Consider the following 22823-nt stretch of genomic DNA (forward strand, 5'->3'; position numbering starts at 1 on the left):
ACAGATGCAGCAACCCTGAAGCCTATTTTCTCTCTTGTTACATTAGTGTTTAATTAAAGAAAACAACTAGTTGGAGGCAGTTACTTTCTGTGAAATGTAATGAAGATTTATTTTGTAAGTGACCTTCACTGTATTAGCTGAATCAGTAATCAGTAAAATTAATAGAATAATCAGATTATATACAAACTCATAAATCATCGTGAATGTGCTGTCAAAAATTCAGCTTTTAATATGTCCTATTGTTTCACAGCTGTATTAAAAATTACAACTGCTGATTCCTGCCTTGATGGGAACTGAAATGGCATTTAAAGGCTGTGTGTGATGGAGGGCTACCCAGGCCAAAAATTTTCACAACTGTTAATTTAGCTGTAATACGATTTGATGTCACCGGGGCAAAGTTGAAGTTGAGTACAGTGTTGTTGCTGTCTTTCAGCAAAACTTGAATTATTGGGGGAGGCAGTCGCCAGTTAATTAGAGTAATATCAGTTTAAATGTCTGTCATTTAGGGTTAATGGTATCAAAGAGTTGCCTTGTGCTTGAAGTACAGTCCAATCATCTTGAGTAGCCTATTGTATGAAAGCAGTGTTAGCTCAACGATTTTACTTTGCCATAAATTATTGGGATGCCTTTTGCTTTAATATTTCATTTTCTATATTTAAATAATTTTGGCAAGTTCTTCCTAATCACTTCATCTGTCATGCTAGGCTGTTTCAATAGGTGTTTGGGCTCTTTGTCATTGTGGAACACAACACAATCAAAATTCCTCTCCGTTTTTGTTTTAAAAGAGGAGTTTTCCACTGGCCTACTATGAAAACAGGTCATGCCCTCCTCTGCTGGATAGCAGGCTACTCTTGCAAATAAGTAATTCACATTTTTGCGCAGCCAAGCAGCAAAATTCTTTCAAAGAATGCTGGAAAACTAAAGTGCATATATCAAAAAGCCCTTGACTGTGGCTGAAGTCAAAGGAAAAATATAATTTATGTTTTTTAACACAGGAATCTTAGTTCCAGTTAGGTTAATAATGCTCTTCTTATATACAGCATACAAAATAAATTCATCTGAGTTGGTTTGAAAGATCCTAATACATGCTTTGTCAGGCAAGAAGCCATTGATTGCAGCAGCAGAGATAATAAGCCTCTAGCTCAAGGCTCTATAATAATTCTTCAGTGGATGTTTAACCTTTGTGTCATCTTCCACAATCTCCAGACACCTAAGATTGGGATTCCACATGGGATGTATTTTCCCTGCTTCTGCATGAGTAGAAGAGGTCTGCCTAGGGACCTGGATATCCTGACTGGGCCAATCCTAAGGGAGGTTGCTGACCTTTCCTTAGGCTGCTGCTGCCCTTGGCAGAATGAAATCCCAGAAGATAAATAGAATCACAAGTTCTTCCTTTAAATGCAATACCTCCCTTCATGAAATGGCAGGTGGATTTTCTAAGTTTTATCCCCTCCCAGTTTCAGCTCTATCCTTCCATCTGCAAGCTGAACATCTGGCTAACCCTAAAGCTGAGCTGAGCAACAGGAACTCAGCTCCCTGTGTCCTTCTCTGGCCTGGTGAAACAGAACAGTGTCTCACTGCAGTGGGTGTGCTACAGGTGGTTGGATGATTTACTCATAAGAGGCTATTCACCTGGGAGTAAAAGGGATCAGAAGGAGAACCCAGGTGTATTTCACTTGCAGGACAAAGGAAGAATTGTCATATGTCACTTGATTAATAGTTGTGTCTGACAGAGAGGTTCTTACTCAGAAACGTATATGCAGATTTTGTCAATATGCAAATTATTTCTTCGTTCTTTCTCTTCACTGTACGTGGGAAGAGGGCAGTGATAGCTGATTGATCTGGAGATTGTTAATCTCCACTGGAGATTGTTAAATAAGTAAATAAATAAAATATGTTAAAGATTCCCGAGATAGATCAGACATTGCAAACAGTCCAATGCTGAAATTGTATTGTAAGGGATCAAACACATCCCCCCATAATTTTTCTTCCTTTTTCCACTAATTTCCATGCTGTCTTTAAATTTTTAAATACAAAGAATATTTATTTTTTACCATAATCTGAAACATATTTACTTTGTTACACCAAGTTTTAAAGAACTTCAGCCTCTGCATTTTGTGTTTTTTCTTATTAGAAGAATGCCTCTGGAATAATGCACTCTAAATAAAAACCTGAAATTTATTTTAATTCCCAGTTAATCATGATGCTTTGTCCTTGAGAATCTGCAGCATCCTGTTTCTGTAGGATCATGAATTTGTCTGCATTGTAGTACTCTGACAGAAAGTTTATAGACATTATAGACAAGCTTTACTTGCTTGACAGCATTTTGAAGAATGTGGGCTTATAACATCATTCAGGAGCTAGAAATAAAAAGAATGTTAAAGCAAGATTTGTCAGAATCACTTCAGTGCTAAGGTTGGCCCAGTAAAAATTTTCACCGTCACTTGCAGAAACTAGACTTCCATTTTTTGTGCATTAATTTGCCTTCTCTCTCACCAGTTCAATCGAAGAGTCAATCCTAGAGGTGTAGCCTGGCTTTTGACAGATAGAAGAATTTAAGGTGCAGGGATTAACCTGGAATCATGTTTATCACCAGACCTCCTGAATCTTTACCATTTTCAGGAGAGCAGTTTCAGACTTCGTGCGTGGGTGTGAAGAGTGTTGGTCAGAGAGATCTTCAAAGGGGTGATAAACCAGCCTGGTTAGTGATGAAATTTTGCAGTGGACAGGTTTCACCTGGAGTCCTGCATATTTTAATAGATCATTATCTTGAGTTTCTTTGAAGTTTCTTTAAATTCTGAGTCTGAGTTTTGAAACAGATGAGTTGTGATATTGGCTTAATGTTTGGGCAGTGTAATTTTCTTGGATTTAAGTACTGGATTTTGACTGTGAACAACTGCAAAGTAGCAGTAAAATATAGTTCAATATACTTGAGCTTTTGAAAACCTGACCCAGGAAGTCGTTTCCCTTTTTTTATTTAGGAAATTTTTTCATCATCAGTCCATGTACAGAATATCTTAAACTACTACATGATAACATAAACAGAACCCAGAGAGAGCAATCACTAGTTGTACGAGATTATCTTTAAATAATAAGTTTTAATTTTGTTGGCATACTTCTCAACACTCTCAAAATTTAAGCTGCCAGTGAAGTTCCCAGAGTACATTTTCTAAGAGGAGGGAAATGACTTCAAATTCACACTTAGAATACCAGTAGGACTTTGGTACAGTTTTTGTGTGCGTTATATTCTCATTCCATACCTTGTGCAGTGCAGTGTGGTCAGTAGATATTTTGTGCATTTTCAGTAAAGCTTTTCCATCCTGAATGACAAGCTAACAGAGTCAGAGTGCTTAAGTTAATTTAGAGGATTAAGAGAAATGCTAATAAGATAAATGCTAAAACAGTTAACACTTCACAAAAACTACTTGGATTGGTTTTTGATTGTCTGATTCAGAGATTAAGATGTTGCAATAAAATGCTCTGTGACATGCACAGTTCTTTGCCTTGCTTATAACACACATGTTGATCACCATTACTGATGACAGTGGTAAAACCTTTATTTTTTCCTCCTGTGTCTCTAGGATGTGTGCTGTGTTTGGAGGGATCTATTGTCTGCGCCATCCCGTGAGGTGCCTTGTAGTGGACAAAGAATCTGGAAGGTAAGGGTAAGATCAGTAACCTTCTGTTTATATCCAAAACACAGATGAAAAATGTGTTAAATCAGTTTTTAAAAAAAAAAGATTCTTCAAAGATCCTCCTTGGTATTAATAACACATCAACCTTGATTAAAAGTAATTTGTGTATAGGTCCTCCAGAACAAGGAAAGTGGGTCTAGAATATAGAAACTAAATTAATTTCCCTGTGATATTACTACAGCTCCTGATCACCCAAGCTTGGAAGACAAATCATTTCAGCTGCCGGGGGGCTGGTGATGAGTGATGTTAGTTTTCCTTGTGGCCTTACCTACTCTAATTGATTTTCATCAGATGACAACAAAGCCCTCTGTTATTGCATTTTTAAAAATGGAGCTCACCTAAAGACTCATCAGATTAATCTTTGCTGATAATGCATGTCACTCCAAGAGAAAAGACTTTAATGAGTTTTTAGGTAGATTGTTGTCATAAACTATGCTGCCCTCTTATCCTAGGATAAATTCTTTTACAACAATATCAGGCCTGCAGGTGGGTTTAAAGTTGAGCTAGGAAAAAACAGCCACAGTTTTTTCCACTGTGGCATTTTTCACACCTCTGTAAATTGTCATGGTTTCTGTTGTATGTATTCTATGAGTTATCAGTCTTAAAAAGATTGTTTTCAAACTAGTTTCTGTAATTGAAGTGTTCAAAACATTTTGCAGAAGATTTTGAAAATTAAGCTGTAAAATAAGAGGTAACTTTTTGTTGGGAAAATTAGGGCTTAAATGATTGGTTTAATGTGTTTACTTTCCAGTTTTACTGCACATTTGATTCTCTGAACATGGTACTTGTACCTAGATTTGTCACCTAATGCTCAAGCAGTGTCTGCTTTCCCTGTTTCTATGCAACAGGTTTTATCATTCTGTCAGTTCCTTGAGGTTCTGAAGTTCACTGCACAGTTTAGACTTTGAGGTGGAAATGTGATAGTCTTTCATCATGTGTGTTGCTAAGTCACATGCAAATGAATTATGGCCCTTTCATAATTCTGTAGTTTGTTCTAACTCTAATATTTGGGCTTATATTGTAGGCAGCTTTGTTTTCCAATGTCTAAGCATTTAACTTTCATTTTCAAAAGGACACAGCTTGTAGTTTGTAGCAGCTTCCAAACTTCCCTGGAGATTGTAACTGGACAGAGTTTCAGTTCCCTTTGCACATTCTGAAGACCTTTGACATGGATGTTTTCTGTCTCAAGGTTATATTTATATATTCCAAAGAAAGGTGGAGTGCTGCATTCCCTTTAATCTGCTTTTAATTTTTTAATCTAGGAAGTTTGAAGTGCCTTTTTTTTTTCCTATTGGGCTGCTTACTGAAGAATAGCGTTTTGAGGTGCAGAATTACTGAATTATTTTTAAGACTTTACCACACTTTAATTTTTAAAAAAACATTGCTCTTTTAATAAAGCCATTATCTGATGCTGAATATGAAGAAGCACAACACACCTGGCTCTCCAACTCTAGTCACCTGCCTGTTTCTGGTGTCTCTTTTTACATCTTCCATAGTTTCAGAGAAGGTATTATACCAAGTGAAGTAGCATTTAAACATCAAAAGACAAGTTAATAAAAAAAAAATGTATGGAAGGGAAGTGTCATGCTTCTTTGAGATGATGAATTTAATGGAGCCTGGGTCAAAGTAAGTTTTTTTAAAAAAGTATTTTCAGCAATGAAAGAAGGCTCATATAACAATCTCTTTTTTCCCCTAATGATTTTTAAAAGTCTCTAACATCATCATAGCAGAAATGTCACTCAAAAAGCTGAGTATGTGGTTACTGAGGTACATTCAAGTATTTTGTTATTTGAGTATGTTATTTTCTCATTATTTTATTTTCTCACACCTGATTACAACATTTTACTTGCTATGTCTTTTCTTTAGAGGGTACCTTTGCAAGCTATCCAGTTTGTTGCTAAGATCATCACTATTTCCTTTCCCTTTTTTTTTTAATTCCTGTTACCTCTTTCCTTACTGCATGTTCCCTCCTTGCTCCAGCTCTAATTTCCTCTTGACTTTCAGCTTCAGTGTTTTGCCTAATAAAATCCAGCTATCAAATTGTTAATGAGGGTATTTATGAGTTACTGAGCTTTTGAGTCAACAGACCATTAATTGTAATTGGTAATAGACAAATTCATATCTCGTTGTCATTACAGCTGTCTCTGTAGTTTCAGAGGCAGCTTACATTGGTTACAAACAGTTTAAACTTCCAGCACTAGAAATTTAGCCAAATTGCAGTATTCATTACTATTTTATAAGCATCTTCCATAGGCTTCCACATTTCATTGAAACCTTAGTGCACTATCTTAAGATTTGTGCTTTGGTACATGTAAGGAAAAATTATATTTACAGCTGCAGCCTTGATTTTATTCTCAAACTTTTTGTTTAGAGTGTAATTTGAAGTTCCTAAGTATCACCCAAGTTTATGCCAGCTCCTTTCTAGACATGGCTAACATTTTCTCCAGCACAACATAAATAAAACCTCATAGAATATGTGGTTTAATTGCTTTTTCCTTTTTTTACTGCCCAGAACTATATATGCAGAGAAGACTAAATTTCACCCCCATCTACAGAGTTATTTTTATGATGATACTATAGCCCTTTTTTATAGTTTATGAAAATAAGATTCAGGGAAGACAGGGTGAAAGTGCAGAAACTTTCAGACATATCTATTGCAAGGTTTTACTAATCCACTTGAAAATTTTTATATTTTCACATATTGTATCAGATTGGGTCTGCTCTTTCAACATGTATGCAGAACATCCTGTGTACTTGCCAATGCTCTGTTAGAAAATAAAAAGCACATCATATTCCTTAGGTTGAGGAAAAAGCACATTAGATGTATTTCTGATCCTTATTTTTCTGTTTATTGTTTATTTTGTCCATGTTTCTTGTGGGTCATGTTTCTTTTTATCTGATAAAATTGGAATTATTTTCAGTGGACTGCATGAATAATTTTATGTTGAGAACACCTCACATATGTTTTCAATTACATCATTCTGTCCCAAAAATTGAAAAGATGTGATAAATGGAAATTTATACATGTGTAATAAAAAGATATAGCAAACACCTAGTAATTTACATATCTTTCTTGAAATATTGCATACTGGCTTTGTCAGTGCTGGTAAGTCCATTTCAAGGATGTCGCCCTTAGTCCATTAGTTTGGATAATGAGCCCTATAAAGTACATTTATAACTCGTGGCACTGCAAGGAGATGGATTCTAATTTTCATCCTTTTATCTAGACACATTGAAAGAAGGTCAATGGAGGGTTCTGTATGATTCATTGTCCCAACACATATCAGATGACAGAGACCTGATAGTGTCAGTGCAGAAGTGTTTCCCATGTTTGGAAGCAGTACTTGAAAGAAATTTTCTCAGCACCATCCTTTGAAGTAAAGTGGAGACAGAAATTAAAAGCACTATCTCTTTTTGTGTTTAAAATCTTATCAAACACATGACCTGATAGCTATTCCTGAACAAAGGAAAGGAAACAACACTTTGCAGGAAAGTACAAAGTGTGCAGTTGCTTTTGCTGGCTTTGAGTGATGCAACCTGACATTTAATCAACCTTTCCCCTTCAATAATATTTTTTTTTTGGGGGGGGGTGGCAGAGGAAATTGTTTCATAAACAATAAGAAAGGTTATAATTAGAAATGAACTGCAGCAGCTCAACTTCCTTGTTTATTTTCCCCATTCAAATGAGAGTGAAATCAGTTCAGTTGACATGAAGAAAAATCTAAGTGGTGAGTGAAACACGTGTTGAATGGAATGTGGTTGGAACTGTGCAGATGACCATTTGGTTACAGTGAAGTTAAATGCTATTTGACTACCATTACACTTCTAATTTTCAAGTTACCTGTTGAATTGGAATGCAAATGTATGTGTGTGGTGTCCAGATTCCTATGAAAACAGCATTAGAAGTCAGTGTTATACAAACATGCTGAATTGTCACTCACCTCTTCCATTTGTAGGTCAGAATTGTGTGTACCCAGACTCCAGAAGCAGATGGCTCCCTAAAGCTAGTGCCAGCTCAGTACAATTACTTCAGTTTGGTTCTGACCTTCTCTACTTTAAGAGATTTATATCTGTTTTTTATAGTTTTGCCTGCAGAAGCTAATGAATAACTTGAAGTTACAGAAATGCTGTTTATTCACGAGGCATAACTCGTACATCAGATATTTACTGCTACAGGAACAAACTTGTGAAACAAATTTAAATCTGTAAGGGATCTCTTTGGCAGCCTCTTGGTTGTGTTAATAACACTGCAATAAGGTAGCACCTAGAAAATAATCCCCAGTGTTACTTTTCTGTGTTTTATGAGGTAAGAAATAGAAGCAATTCTTATGTGTAATCAATTGCCAGTATTAATGGCTTATATTTAGTTTTTCTTATAAAGTGACCAATTTGGTAATGTTTTGCAATCATTATATAATGGCATTACTTGTAAAAAATTATATATCAGGCAGAATTTCTAACTAGGATATACTTTTCACTGGAGTTGTTTTAGGAGTTCAGATGTTAAAGAAATGTGTAGCTAACTGATGTGAAAGATATACATGTGCTATATAACTAATTCTGAAAATCTACTCATTTTATTACCTTCTATCTAAATTTCTTCTTTTTGTTTTTTTTTAACAGATGCAAAGCTATTGTGGATCATTTTGGGCAAAGAATAAGTGCTAACTATTTTATTGTGGAAGATAGTTACCTTCCAGAGAGCATATGTACAAATGTGTGTTACAGGTTTGTAGTAAAACAGTAAACATAGCAAATTTCTATAAACAGGAATGCATAAAGCACACTGCAAGTTAAATTTGAGAGATTAGGGTCTTCTGCTTTATCTTTGCAGCACAGCTTAGTTCTGTGCATAGTTTTTCTCTTATTCTGTATACCTGAGAGCATACTGCATGCTTTCTATATGTTTTCTTAAATTTTCCTCTAAATCATCTTTCCTTTTTCCTTCAAAAAAATTCAACAGCACTGTGTTGTATATTTCATATTTGTTAAAAAGTGTTTGGAAAGTTGTGGTGCCTGTTGCTGGTCTCGTTGCAGATTTGTTCAGGTTTAGAAAAGTAGTAGAAGTCATAATTTTCTGGTTTTTGTTGTTCTTGCCAAAAGCACTGGGTGTTTACTGCCTCTGTCTTCAAAATACTGCAGATGGGATACTGGCAAGACTGTAGTAGTAGGTGCAGTGCAGAAGTTATCATAGTGAATTCATTAATGTCATCCTGGTGTATTTCCTCTTAATCTAAAATATCCTCTTCTGTTTGGAACATAAAAAATGCTGTAATGCTCTGCTCTAAATCTTGATTGAATAAAAAGAATACTATTTAAAAATCAGAAAGGTATTCAAGCTGTTTCATATAACAGCACTGACCTGTTTATTCATCATCCTTTTTGGTCACTGAAAATACTACACCAGTGCTTCTAGATGTGATCCTACTTCAGCAACAGGCAAAATATCCCAGTAACAATCACATTAATAAAGATTATATATGTAAATAGCTTTCCCGCAGTGTTATGTTTATACTGCTGAAACTATGAATCCAGGTTGCTATTTTTTTACATTTTTGTGAAATGCCATAATTGTTTTATTTAATTGTAGGCAGATCTCCAGAGCAGTGCTCATTACAGATCAGTCTGTACTAGACACAGATTCAGAGCAGCAGGTATATATCAATTTTCTATCACTTATTTCTTTATGAATTGTTTGTATTAATACTTGGTAGGAATTAAGGAATGCTTTTGTTTCTGCTTGAATCTAGCTTTTTAGTTGGCTTCTCTACTGATAATTGTTTAATTTTTTAGTCTCTGTAAAACTATTAGGAGTTTTAGTTCAGTAGCTTGCATTTTTCAATTTGGTTGGCAGTGTATTAATTAACAGAGTTTCTAAGCTACTCTATTTAGGGCAGTTAATTTTGCTTGCTGTTAGGCTTAGTATTCTGTTAACTGTTGATCATCTTGTCTAAACTTTTGTTCAAAATTCTTTAGGATTTTTTACCATTCACCTGTACTGTTGGGAGTTCTTATTATACACTTTCAGATCCTTCTTTAAGTCTTTCTGCTTTGTCAATCCTTGCAGACCTTTATGTTAAAGGATATTAATGTTTACATCTTTCTTCTATACACCTCCTATACTATTCAATGTTAAATCAGATCTACAAAAGAAGAGCAGAGAAGAATTGCAGAGAAGTCTGTTCTTACTTGGTCTGGCTAATAGTACTCCACTCTTTCTCACCTCACTGTGCTCTGCCCAGTGTTCCAAACTGGTTTTGCAGTCTCTTGACTCCAGTTTCTGAGCTCTCATCCTTTGGGAAGGTCTGAGGTCTGAGCTTTTCCTTCCTGTTGTGCTACCTCAGCCATTCCTGGCCAAGGTGGTCTCTCTCTGATGGAAATTCCTTAATGCTCAAAGTCTGCCAGGTTGTGCAGTTACTTTTCAGCTTTACTCAGGATTGTGTTGGTTGCCTCTGGTGTTACTCTGACTTCAAGTTGTTCTTTCTGGTAGGTTTCCATTTTGGCAGTGCCTCCAGTGACTCCAGGAAAACCAGCAGTTTGTGTCATTGAGCTGTGCTCCTCAACCATGACATGCATGAAGAACACCTGTAAGTACAGAATATATGTAATTTGAACTTATTACTTCATCTTAATTTAAAATATGTGCATAGAATTCCTCTGCTTCACAAAGACCTGGCTGTAACCTCACAAAACCAGGTGGACTGGGTTACTGATATGAGCAGATAAGAGAGAGAGTCCATTGTCTTCATTCTGGAGCAGTTGTGTGCTTAGCTATCATACAGAATTCTTACTGCATTTAAAAAAAAATTGCATTGCTAATTACTATTTCAACTTTTACTGTGCTTTTCATGGTAATAAAGGATATTTTTCTTTATTCCCAAATGGATCAAACACAAATGTTCCTTTTAACAGTTATGTGGCTAATAAGCTTGATAGTTGTAGCCTTATTAGTACTAGCACAATATTCTGCTTACTGTACAGCAATTATAAAATGGCATTAAAAAGAGCTTTTTGTTCTGATTGCTGTATTTTTATAGATTAAAAAAAAAAAAGCTAAATTCCACATTTGTTTGTTTTCAAGACTAAGAAGACAGTCAAATGGCAGATAAAGTTAGCAGTGAGCTCTAGCAGACTTTCTTCTCCACTGTAGCTAGCTAAGTTTGTCCAGTCTCCAAGTCAAAATATTAGGGTGTTGGGTTTTTTTTTAATTAGAAGTGTTTTCTTTTAAATTTTCTGCCAAGTATTTCTCTTACCACTATAATTAAAGAGCCAAACCCACCCAATGTGATTTCTCAAATAATTTCTGAAAAAATTGTCAGCAAAAAGGTGGCACTTAAGTTAATATACGTGCATGGTTTTGTTTTTTTTCTTTCATATAAGCTTAGTTTTAAAGGGGAATCTTTATGCTGTATGACTCTGTGGCCTATACTAAGCATATACTGAACAGTTAATATGTCAGTAGACTTATTTTCACTCATAGAATAATGTTTTCCTTCAGTAGATTTAAAAAAATATTCTAAAGCATGAGAATCTTATCAGCCATGTGTTATTAGTTAATAATAGTTCCTTAATAATTTCATTGTCTTCAGGTATTGAAATAATATAGTTGTGTTTTAGACATAGGTGAGTTCTGGCTATGGGACATATTTCATAATATTTTTTAAAACTTTTACATCATTATCTCTAAATGGGTTTGAACCTGACTGATTTCTCCTTCAAACAATTATTTAAGCTAAGTATACAAATACATCTACTCTTTGATCACACTGCATAAATGACAGGCAGATAATCTGTATTGCCACTTGAGTGGAACCAAACTCCTTCACTTGCCCTAAAAATTGTGACTGTAATGATGAAATCCTGAACAAAACTCATCGTTCTTCCTGCTAGAAGAATTACTTGAAGACAAATGTTGGCAACCACTGTAACTAATGCAGTTATACCTGAGTAAATCAAACATAATCAAAATATATACTGATGACTGTGACTCGTAGCCATAACCTTAAAGATAATAAAAAAGATTCTCCAGAAAGTAAATTATGTGAACTTTAGTGATTTATAGGTGGGCTTTTTTGAGGAAAGAATAGTTGGTATTGCAATACCTAGGATTTTAAAAATTTAGTTAAGGTTACAGGGAGACTTTCTTTACCACCACCTGGTTTCATTTACTTTTTTAGTACCTATGCATTTTAGACAGGAAGTTTGGGTTTGGTTAAATAAAAAATGAATATTGGTGTCTGAATATAATCTTTGTGTGTGCAATTTGAAAGATGTGCAGCCTGAAGGGTTAAATTTCTAATCCTCCTGGATTCAGTGTCCAACTTTCTGTGGTATAATTGCAGCCAGGAAGTCCATAAATGCATCATACGTATCCTGAATAATAATGACACAAATATAGCCAGACTTGAGAATGAAAAGAGAAGACGTCCTATGGATTTGGAATAAAACACCACAGCTATACATGGCTATGAAATGAATGAGTTTGAACTTTGTACAAAGATATCTTAAACTTCTCCGTGATTCTCTGCTGGTGTGTTTCCAGGCAACCATCCAGTATCAAATGAGTCTGTTCAGGTGCTTGTATAGAAAGCTTTTAGATGAGGCTTTTAAATATCTCAATGAATTGATGTAAAATCAGGTGGAATAAGGCAGAAGAGATGCTGGCTGTTAATCGGAGAAGAGGCTGTTGGAAGAGTAAAGAGGAAAAGAACTGTTTCAAGTGATCTTCTCTTTTAAGGTGCCAGCAACTTCACTGGTTTTCAGAACAGAACAAATAAAGGAATATTATGTTCCATGAGGAATCTGTTAACAACTTAATTTTCATGGAAACAAGTATATGAGCAAGAAACCTAAATATCAAATCTTCATTATTCAAGCAAACTTGTGAATTTTCTCAAATGCAAAATTGTATCTAGTGACATTGCTTTGCCCATGCTGTAAGGTGAATTTTGATTATTTATACTGTTCCACAAATGTATCCTTGTGGTCCAAAATTTTTTCATGCCATCTTTTTCTGATATGGATTTGCTGTTCCACCTAACTTTACCCTAAAGCTGTTGTTTCTCTCATTCTATAAAGGGTGGATGAATAAAATTTTACAAATTCCCTCTCAGTCTCAGTTTAGCTCTCACAGAGAGTGCTGAGGAAAGCAGTGATATTTGTGGGTTCAGTATCTTGTTAAACTGTTGGACTGATGAGGATGTTCTTGGGCTTTCCAGAGGTCTTGAATGGCAAATAGGAAGTGTTAGCTGGATTCTGGCTGCTCCTTTTTCTGGAATCAATAGACACCTTTTCACAGAATGAGATTCTCTCTGTCTGCACTACTGCTGATGTGAAATTCTACCCAAGTTTTCCCAACATATATGAAAAAGGGAGATAATGATGAATTTTTGTCTGTGGTGTATATTCCACACCACTTCTCTGGGTTAAAGGAAGTGATTTATATGAAGAGCAGTGATTTCTAAAAGCCTGTCGTGCCTTTTAAAAGTTGTAAATGGTATTTATGTGTCTGTGATATGGTGATTGTAATTAGTTTGTGTTTTCTTTTAACAGATTTAGTCCATTTAACCTGTCCTTCAACTAATACTGCCAGGGAAGATTTAGAGCCTGTTGTACAGCAGTTATTCAGTCTAAATACAGAAAAAGGTAAAAATAAATAAAGTATTAAGAGATAATTTTGTAAAAAGATAATTTACACACAGAAGACATTGCTATGTTTAACCCTGCCAAAGCATTTTTAAATATGATGTGCTCACACTTAAATACAGTAAATCATAGTTACTCTATGAAAAAACATTTGCTGTCAGTGGAAGGGTTAACATCCATACATGCACAGGTTAGTAAGATGTGGATGTGTTTTGTAATATTTATAATTGGTTTGCTTATAATATTTGCTTTTATGCTTTGTACATAACCTCATCAATTCAGGTAGAATTTTCCCCTGTTTAAAGAAGCAAAGAAGTTCAACTTTTTTATAAGTTTATTTTTCTGTGTCCCTTTCCGTTTTTACATTTTTTTCCTCTGCCTTTGAATGGAATATGAAATATTTTATTGTTTTGTTAGAGAGCTTAGTGCTTTTAATAGGAAATAAAGTATAAAATATGTATTTTATTTCTTTTTTCCTTACAGTAGAGGCAGTTATTTTGATATCTGAGATGTAAATTTTTCACTAGGCTTGTAGTACAAGAGCTTTTACAAACCAGACATATAGAATGCAACTAGGGTTTATAAATTAAAAACTTTATTAGAGCAGAGGGCTGCAAACACTTTTCATGTTGATATTTGTTAATTTAAAGCCCACTAATATCTAACTTCCAACACTTAACATATATCTTAAATTTTCAAGACACTGCCATGGGTTTTAAAGACTCAATTGGTGAAGAAAAGATTAGCTTGCACTCCAGTGTCTTCTAATCATTTGGGGGGGGGAGTTAACATTAATCTTAATGTTTAAAGTGATCCAATTTTGAAATGATAGATTGTTTAGAACCTGGCTGAAATTCTGTAGAAACTCTGTGATCATAGGGGTCCTCAGGTGCACTGAGGCACTGAAAAGCTAGTTTTCCCTGACACATAAGCCTTTTTATCATCAGGATGAGGTAGTGGTCGTATTTTAATTAAAATGTCAGAACAAATACTGTTGGAGTTATTGAAAATGAATCACCAGATAAAGTGAGCACTGGGCCATGGCAGGTCAAAGAGGCAAAGTCACCTGGAGAAGAGGACTCCATTCATTTTCCTGCCTAAATGAGGAAGAAGTAACTTTTATGAGCAATGTGAACTTTTAAATATATTAAAGAGCATCTTGCCCTGTATTAAGGCTCAGACTTTCACAGGCTGATGACTTTAATTTATATTTCAAACTGTTCAGTATGGTTAGTGCATATTTTTTTAAAAAGTATTTGTCAGTTATAAAAAGGTACTGAAGGAACAGCTTGGATTTATCTCTTTTGTTGTTTTTTTGTTTTGATTGTTTTGTTGTTTTTTTTTCCTGATTCAACTGCTTTAAAATACTACTTTGAATACCAGTGTTACCTAGAAGTTTCTTCCTTGGAAAGAAGTAAATCTTGCAAGGTCCTTTACAAGCTTCATTTATTTTAGAGAAGGGAAATACCAAAAAGAGAGCAGCAAATATGCCAAACAAATAGTGTCTATTAAGCTGAGAACTTGTGTATGGCTCCATTGCATTCTGCACTGTTAAACAGTGACCTTCATCTTCCCAGAGGTTTTCCTGCTTGTGTGTAGAGGGGTGATATGAATGTGCAAAGCAACTGCAAGAAGGTACAGATGATGAACAGGCAAGACATAGTTTATGATCATTTTGGATTTGAAATGAGTACAGTAGCACAGCACCATTTCTCAACAAGAGAAATATGAATTAATCATTTATTTTCATTAGCAGTATTTCTACAGTTTAGGTATTTTATGTAATGCACATCACATAACTCAAATAGAGTACTTTTGGCTTTGGTAATGCTCTTATCTGCAGTTAATTTGGAGGAGGGGGAGTATTCTTGAGAATATTTTCTTTTATTTAAACCATAAGCATTAGTTAAGTTTTCTTGGATTGGCTTGAAGACTCTCAGCCTTAAAGCATGTAAAGGTTTGTGATGAGATATGAGTTCCCATCCAAAGATAAACTAATAAATGAGGGGGAAAAGTATACAGGAAAAAAAAATCTTTGCATAGGGATGGCATTGCTTCAAATTGGCACAGCCCATGGACTGTCCCAGGACTCAGTCAGACTGTCATATGCTCATGCAGTTTATCTTGAGTAAATTAGATTACATGAAGTGGAAAGGTGTTAAATTTAGACCAAGAGTCTTGGTAGTACACACTTAGGTGATAATTGGTTCTTGTGGGCCACCGTGTGCACAGGATAAGTAGAGTTTAAAAACCTGTGGTTGTAAAGGGAAAGTACAATGGAAAAGAATTGAAATTAAAATTAGTTGCCTTTTTTTAAAGAAAAAAAGACTATTAAATACAGTCATTCCATAATAAATTTAATTTTTATAATAATAAATTTATTTTTAGTACACTAGATTACACATTTCCCTTATTACATGTGTATTGATTATTGGAAACACTTTTTCTTTTTAGAGACTGAAAGTGAACAACTGAAAAAACCTAGAGTCCTCTGGGCAGTGTACTTCAACATGAGGGATTCTTCAGGAATTGACAGAAGTTCCTATGATGGTTTGCCCTCAAATGTTTATGTCTGTTCTGGACCAGACTCTGCTTTAGGAAATGACTGTGCTGTCAGACAGGTTGGTCAGATCACTATTTTTGATTGCAAAACTTTTAAGACCTAAGGAAGTCTGGTTTTTTTCTGTATTATTCTGCTGTGTGCAACATATGGTCACTACTTAGTGTGAAAAGTATTTTAGTGTAAGCATGTTAAAATTAAAAGTCATGAGAGATGATGAAAGTGAGGAGTGTGTGTGAGAACAAACTGAAGAATAGGCTGAAGAGAAAGCAGAATTCAGAATAGACCCTTCCATCAAGCATGCAGGTACCTTCTAGGCAAGGGAAATCCATGTACATTTGTGTGCTTTCTACCCTCAAATCCTTCTCATCTTCCTAGTGGTGGGATAGAAATCTCCCAACATGAGAGGTTTAGCAACTTATGGGTTAGAACACTTAAAAAACCCACAAACTGCTGTGTATTAGTCTTGGATATAGCTTGGAAAATTGAATCTAATTTGTCTTATCAGTCCTGTGTTTTCTGTTTTAATGATACTTGCCATGATTTATCTTTTCATTTCCATTACTATTACTAACTTCTCTATGTGATGCTCTTTGATTGTGTTGATATTTAGATAACAAGACATCACAACTTTTGCAGACTTACTGTCCATCTGCAGCTCAGTATACAAATAACTTTGTTTGTGTTTTAGTTGAATTTATCTTTAAATTCTTAGTCTACCTTGAATTAATTTGGCTGTCTGCATTTGCTAACCCTGAGGACGGGCTAAATAAAATGTAAAGAGCCATTTATGATTCCTCCAAATTTTGCATGTATGCATCAAGCAATGCATCTGGCTGCCAGTTGCCTATTTTTTCACTGCTGCAACCTGACATGAATTGTCACATTCTGAAGTTAGCACATTCTGTGAAGTATTCCAGCTTTCTGAGGCATCTTCATGTTTTCAAGTGGAAGCACTCAAATTGTCCTGCCAATATTTGTCCCTTAACCTGCTTACATTTCTTTTCTGTCTCTGGAAAGATTTCAGAGCTCTGCAAGGATGTTGTGTATCAACCAAGTATTATGTTAGTGTGGTAGTGTTTTCTGGAAATGTTTCTGTGAAAACCCAGAGCTTGTCTACATAGCTATGTGGTGCATAGCTGGGAGACAGTAAAACAGTAACAAAACATGTTTGATTCAAATTCAAAGAGGAATTAAGGTCTGGGCAAGTGCTTTACATGCTTGTGCCTTAATGCTTTATTCAAACTTAACTGCTAAATATTGAAGGAACTATATACTATCTTAATTACTTACAATAAGTATCAAAGCATTATAATGAAGGAGCTGGTAAATTATTACTGGTTATTCTGCATGACTTCAGCTGGATTAGGTTAGCTTAAAAAATTGGTAGACCTGAGAGCACTTAATGCCATTAAACTGTTCAATTAGAATCAATGTCATGATGCCCTCCATTACATACTGAGAATTTCTTCCCATGTTCAACCTCAATTATCTCACAGTTTTTCCAACTAAATATTTGCCACCTGATTGGAGACTGAATAATTGCTGAGAACTGTGTAGGAAACATTTGTCACATATTTACTGCAAAATACAACAGTTTTCTTTTTCTATTAAATATAATAATAGTTGAAGTATAATTTTGGAGTTTCAAGGACAAGTGCAGACTTGAAGCCTTTCTCTTACTTTTAAAAAATTTGTTTTTAAAACTTTTTGTAGAATTCTTTTGTCTCCTTGCCCCTAAACTTACTGGGCAAGGTTTTCAAATTACAGAAGCAGGTTTTTGAAGTAGAGAATAGAATTTCTTTGTATATTTTTTCATATACTAATGCAGATAGCTTTAAAGACTTGTAAATGGGTATGTAAGAGTGAAATTGAGGAAGCAGAATGAAAAATTAAATTGAACTGAGAGCAGACAGGGTCATTTAAGCAGTTAATAATGGAGTCCTACAGCCACATGCTGGTGATACAAATCCCCTGCTGGTGGGCAGTGAAGTTTATCACTGAAAGCTGTTTGGTACATGCTCAGTGATGTATTAACCTGAAAACAATTCCCCCTTGCCCAGGAATCCACATCATGTAATCAGCCTTTTGCAGTTGGCATTAAGTGACCCTCCTGTCAGGTTTTTCAGTGCTGCGTCTGGTAGCAGGATGAATATCAAGATGAAATGCATTCTTGCCTATGTGGGAGCTCTCATCCCAGCTTGTCTTTAGGGCATAGTTTACTAAATAGACAAAATCAAGAGCCAATATTCCTTTACCTTTTTAGAAACTCAAATATAACTTTTCATCACCTGTTGTCTCTATTTCCTTTGGAAAAGTAGATCTTTATAGAAATGTGATGTGCTTATTGATTCAGTAATTTATTTTTTTTTAGATAAGCTTATAAGTAGTTATTTCCACAGAAACATGTAAGACTATTTAACACCAGCTAAAAAAGCTCCTTCCATACTTGTAGTTTTTTAAAATTATTTTTGACCTCTTTTATTTTTATAAAATGTCTTGGTCTCAGGATTTCGAAGGTCATATTATTTTGGTTCTTTTTTTCCTCCAGATTTTGCAGGTGTATCCTGTTAGTTGTATTAATTACTCTGATGTTATCAAAATATATTTTTTTCTAATGACTTTCATTGCTGTGGTCAGAAAATTAATTTCTAAACTTCGTTTTCATGAAAAATACATGGAACTGTTAGTTGGACCCTTGAGTTGTATCTTTAAAGTAGCTGCATTTTATCTAAAAAATTGATTATACAGTTCTTTTCAGAGGCACAATTTGTGCATCTAGGTGTATACACATGATAGAAATACAGACTTTTAAAAATAAATTATAAATGCATCATATACAAATATGTGTTTATTTTCAACTATATTATTTCTTTGAATGAGAACAGTTTTCAGTTGAGCTGTCTGTGAGCTGTTCAGAAAAACAGAAATGGGATTTTGTTGTTGTTGTTTTAAGTTTAAGAAGGAAACCCCTAAAGAAACATGATATAGATTGTACATATTAACAATTTTCTGACTTTTCTTAATCATGTGAAATGGATTCTTCTTTTTGAAAAGAGGTGAGATCTTTTCCATGTTTTTCATTTGCAGCTGGGGATATTTTTATGGTGGAAAAGATTCATTTTGCTTGCAAAAAAGCAGCTTTGTTCTCAGTACAACAGAGAATACCCAACATCTTTTTAAAAGCCTTATGCAGTGACTTTCCTGGTAGAACAATGTAAAAGGATAAATGGCTTTTTCTGTTTGAGGACTGCAAGAAGGAATGGATTTCCCATGTGTTTACAATACTGTCAAAGTATTAAATCACTACTGATTTGAAAGAACAGAGGTTAATCTTCAATATCTGTAAAATATTGCTGCAAGGTATTGCAATTCAAGGTAAAGTTTGTTTTATGGCTTTTTTTCTGAATAGGCTGAGACTATTTTCCAAGACATGTTTCCTTCAGAGGATTTTTGCCCAGCACCACCAAATCCAGAAGATATTATTTATGATGAAGATGAAATAGAAGCTGAAGAGCCTGAATTCAGTAATTCACCAGAGACAAAACCAGAACCATCTGCTGAGGAAGAATGTAGTGGAGATAGTACTGCTGTTAAGAAACAAGATAATGAAGAATGAATTAGCACTGTTTTCTTAGTAGAAGAGGAGATTGACCCAAACTAAAATGTAAGGGAGGAAGGGTAAGAAAAAGAACTTTTAAAACCCCATAGCTGTATTATTTGCAATTGCCTTACTTTCCTTAGCCTGAATTATCTTTCTTCATCAAGTTTCATTTATAGCTGTGACATTTCTAAATAGTCTTAGTTCCACCAGATTCAGGAGTGTTGGAGCTAAACAAAAAACACTGAATGAAGTATCTAAATCTAAAATGCTAAAATAAAATTTATGATTTGTTGATAGAATTTGGGCTTGTTTTACATCTTGGAAGGAATCCAAGAAACTCCATCTTTTAAACAGGCAACAAGGTGAAATTTGCCAAGAGAAAAAATCTGCAGGTTGGCTTACCAGTCAGAAGATGACCTGTGCAATGTTGTGCAGTTCTACTAAAAATCTTCAGATCTGTGCTAGTTGAACAGTTGAAGGTGAGCTTCACAATTGTCCTTTGGAGTGGTTTTATGAATGGAATTTAAAGGCAATAATACTGACAATTCTGGAGTGACTTTAGAATACGTAATAAATGTTATGTTTCACTTGTAAAATGAAAAATTTCCTTTATGATTTTGAAATTGATGCCATTATTTAGAAACAAACATAATCCAGTAGATGTTTCTCACATGAAACTATTATACATTCAGCATCTTTTAATAAGATCTGATAGATCACACGTTTTCCCTAGTGACTTTACTTACTGTAGTCAGGAAAACAGCACAATTTAAACTTGATGTTAGACTTCTCCACAAAATTTAAAATAAAGGGAGCAGACCTGTTGTTAGTTTCCCTGAATTTGTTGCAGTGTTTGGGCCTTTAATAGGTTTGTGGGGTTTTTTTTTGAAGGATGGTATCTGAGAAGTTTAGATGAGCACTAAGGGGAGAAGGTCCAACTTATAATTCCAAAGGTTTGTATTGATCCTGGTTAATAGAATTAAAATTGTTGTGACAGCTGTAAATTATGTGTTTTGTAATGATAAATCATGAAGCATTTATATAATAAAATCTATTGAAGTATTTATAAACCTAGTTTTTATGAAAAAAATTACCAAGTGAGAAAGCTGCTGTAAATGACCACAATAAACTTGCACTTCTTCTGAACAGTGCTGGAAATCAGGTATTCAGATGATGAAAAATATTTAGCATTTACCTTAAGATATACACCCTTTAGATCAGTAGTACATCTAAATAGAGAGAAGTGAATTTTGGTAAGTTGGGCTTTAAGCTTCTAGGTGAACTTAAATATTGTTCTGGCAGTGCTTATACTGCACATAAATAAAAAATGCCATTGAATAAATAAGATTCAGCACTGCCTGAACACCAGACACCCAAGCTTTTGGACAGTTCCATGGTGCACGTGCCTGCCTTTCAAGTGGCTTCCTGCCATAAAGGTTAATTAATTTATTTTTTTACAGCATAACTGATACAGTTACATTCACTTTGTCTTGCATCATAACACTTTGTCTAATTTGCATTTCAAAAATGGTTTCTTTTCATGTTTACATGCTTTGTGTCTTGGACAGGCAGCCTTGTGTGTATAATCCCCAAGTCCTAAGAGCAGGATGTGGTTGCAGTGTTTCCAGTGTTAAACAACAGCTGTCTTTGGATGCTTGTGATTGAGCAGCTATTTATTTATATATATAGTAATAAGCAGATTTGCCTCTTCAGTTAGCTGTAATTTTTACCTGTATTGAAAAGCATGAGTTATATGGTAATTGTATTTAACATCTACAGCTCTGTAAAAGAACTAAGTGGAGGACCCTGTTTGCCTTTCAATAGTAGGGATCAGAGTTGAATTTCTCATCTTCTATGTTTACAAGGACATTGTTTGATGAAAATTAAAGGTGTGCTTGTGACTGCATTTTCCTGTGTTTTCTTTCAATTATGCAAGAAAAGCAGTTCTGTTCTTAGCTGAGATTTCCTGTTGTCTACTTTCATCATGATGACATCTGTAAGAAGATTGAAACTTGCTTGGGTGACACTATCTTTGTAGAAGTTTCCAAATTTCTATGAAGTAGCATCTCAGTGGTTCATCTCCATGTGAAGGAAAGTTAGGAAATCCTGCAAATTTGATTTTAAATAAGACAATCTACACATCTTAGGCTATGACTTGACACAACATTGATTGCTTAAAAACTGCTTTCATGTCTCATTCATGTGGGGAATGGAAACATAAAATGTTTTTCCTATGGTACTTGAGTACCCAATAGCTCACTTGCAATAGCAGCAGATAAGACTTGATCTTTGTATTTTGCAGAAATCATGCACTCAGCTGCATTTTGTTCTTGCTTTAAATGATTTAAGAGTACAAAGCAAGGGTTAGGCTTATTTGAAGTAGTTTTTAAGGCTTGTCATACAGGATGTATTCAAAAGATAACATGACTTTTTAAAAACTGGCAATTTATCTGTAGGATTATTAATAAATCAAGTTAAAGAAAGATAAGGTTAATTGAATTTTTAAACAAGTAGCTGTATTATCCTTCAAGCACCTTGGAGCTCATACAATATTCACACCTTTTTTTTTTTTCTAAGGAGTGCTTTGATATGTTTGAATTCCTTTTTTAATGAGTACTTTCTTTTTAACTTGGTTAATTGGATTAACTCTTAATATTCAAAGAGCCAATTTTATGCCATTTTCCCTTCTGCCTTCTATTACCTTATCTGTATGACTGCAATTAGTTACTGCTCCTTTGGATGTATTTTCAGCCCTGAAGCTGCTACGTCTGCTTTTTCAGGTGATGGTGATGCTTAGGGCCATTTGACAGGTAATCATTAGAACTTAGATCCCTGCAGACTATGGGGTCTTTTCTCCTATCATTGCAGGTGGATTTATGTAGGTAACTCCTATTAATGTTAATGGGACTTGCATGTGTAAATCCTCCTTGCATCAATGGCAAAATTGACCCCTGAACAAAAATACCTTTGTGTTAGACTTGCTGATTCAGAGCCATCCAGGGACTGACACTTTCTGTATGGAGATGAGATGGAGCTTGTGCTTCCTGCCATGTTACTGAAATGCTCTGAAGAGGACTTGGGGCATGTTCTGGGGTTTTACCTTTTCTATTCAATTTCATGCTTTCCATACACTTCCAACTCCTGTCAAGAGTTCCTCTGATGATTCAGTATCAGTTTTACTTTCTGGACTCAGGGGTTTGCATGGCTCCTTTGGCTTTGAATCTCATTGTATAATCTCCTCTCCCCTCCAAATTTTTTTACATCAGCAATGTGAGTTGTGAGAGCTTAATTTAAAAAAAAAACAATCTGCTTGTAATGT

General features: G+C 34.9%; 1 protein-coding gene across 3 annotated transcripts in view; it reads left to right on the forward strand.

The window, feature by feature from the left end:
* CHM (CHM Rab escort protein) overlaps positions 1 to 21410 on the forward strand; it is a 61941-nt gene extending 40531 nt beyond the window's left edge. For 2 of the 3 annotated variants that reach the window (XM_008493746.2, XM_030449281.1), the window contains 7 exons: positions 3582 to 3659; positions 8319 to 8423; positions 9286 to 9349; positions 10186 to 10282; positions 13248 to 13340; positions 15795 to 15961; positions 19313 to 21410. In XM_008493746.2, the coding sequence (XP_008491968.1) occupies positions 3582 to 3659; positions 8319 to 8423; positions 9286 to 9349; positions 10186 to 10282; positions 13248 to 13340; positions 15795 to 15961; positions 19313 to 19519 (811 nt within the window). In that variant the 3' untranslated portion in view covers positions 19520 to 21410. The remainder of the gene's footprint in view (positions 1 to 3581; positions 3660 to 8318; positions 8424 to 9285; positions 9350 to 10185; positions 10283 to 13247; positions 13341 to 15794; positions 15962 to 19312) is intronic. The other variant, XM_030449280.1, reaches the window with a different exon arrangement.
* The last annotated feature ends 1413 nt before the right edge of the window (positions 21411 to 22823 follow it).

The sequence above is a fragment of the Calypte anna genome, chromosome 4, assembly GCF_003957555.1.
Source record: "Calypte anna isolate BGI_N300 chromosome 4, bCalAnn1_v1.p, whole genome shotgun sequence".
In the NCBI taxonomy this organism is placed as follows: domain Eukaryota; kingdom Metazoa; phylum Chordata; class Aves; order Apodiformes; family Trochilidae; genus Calypte; species Calypte anna.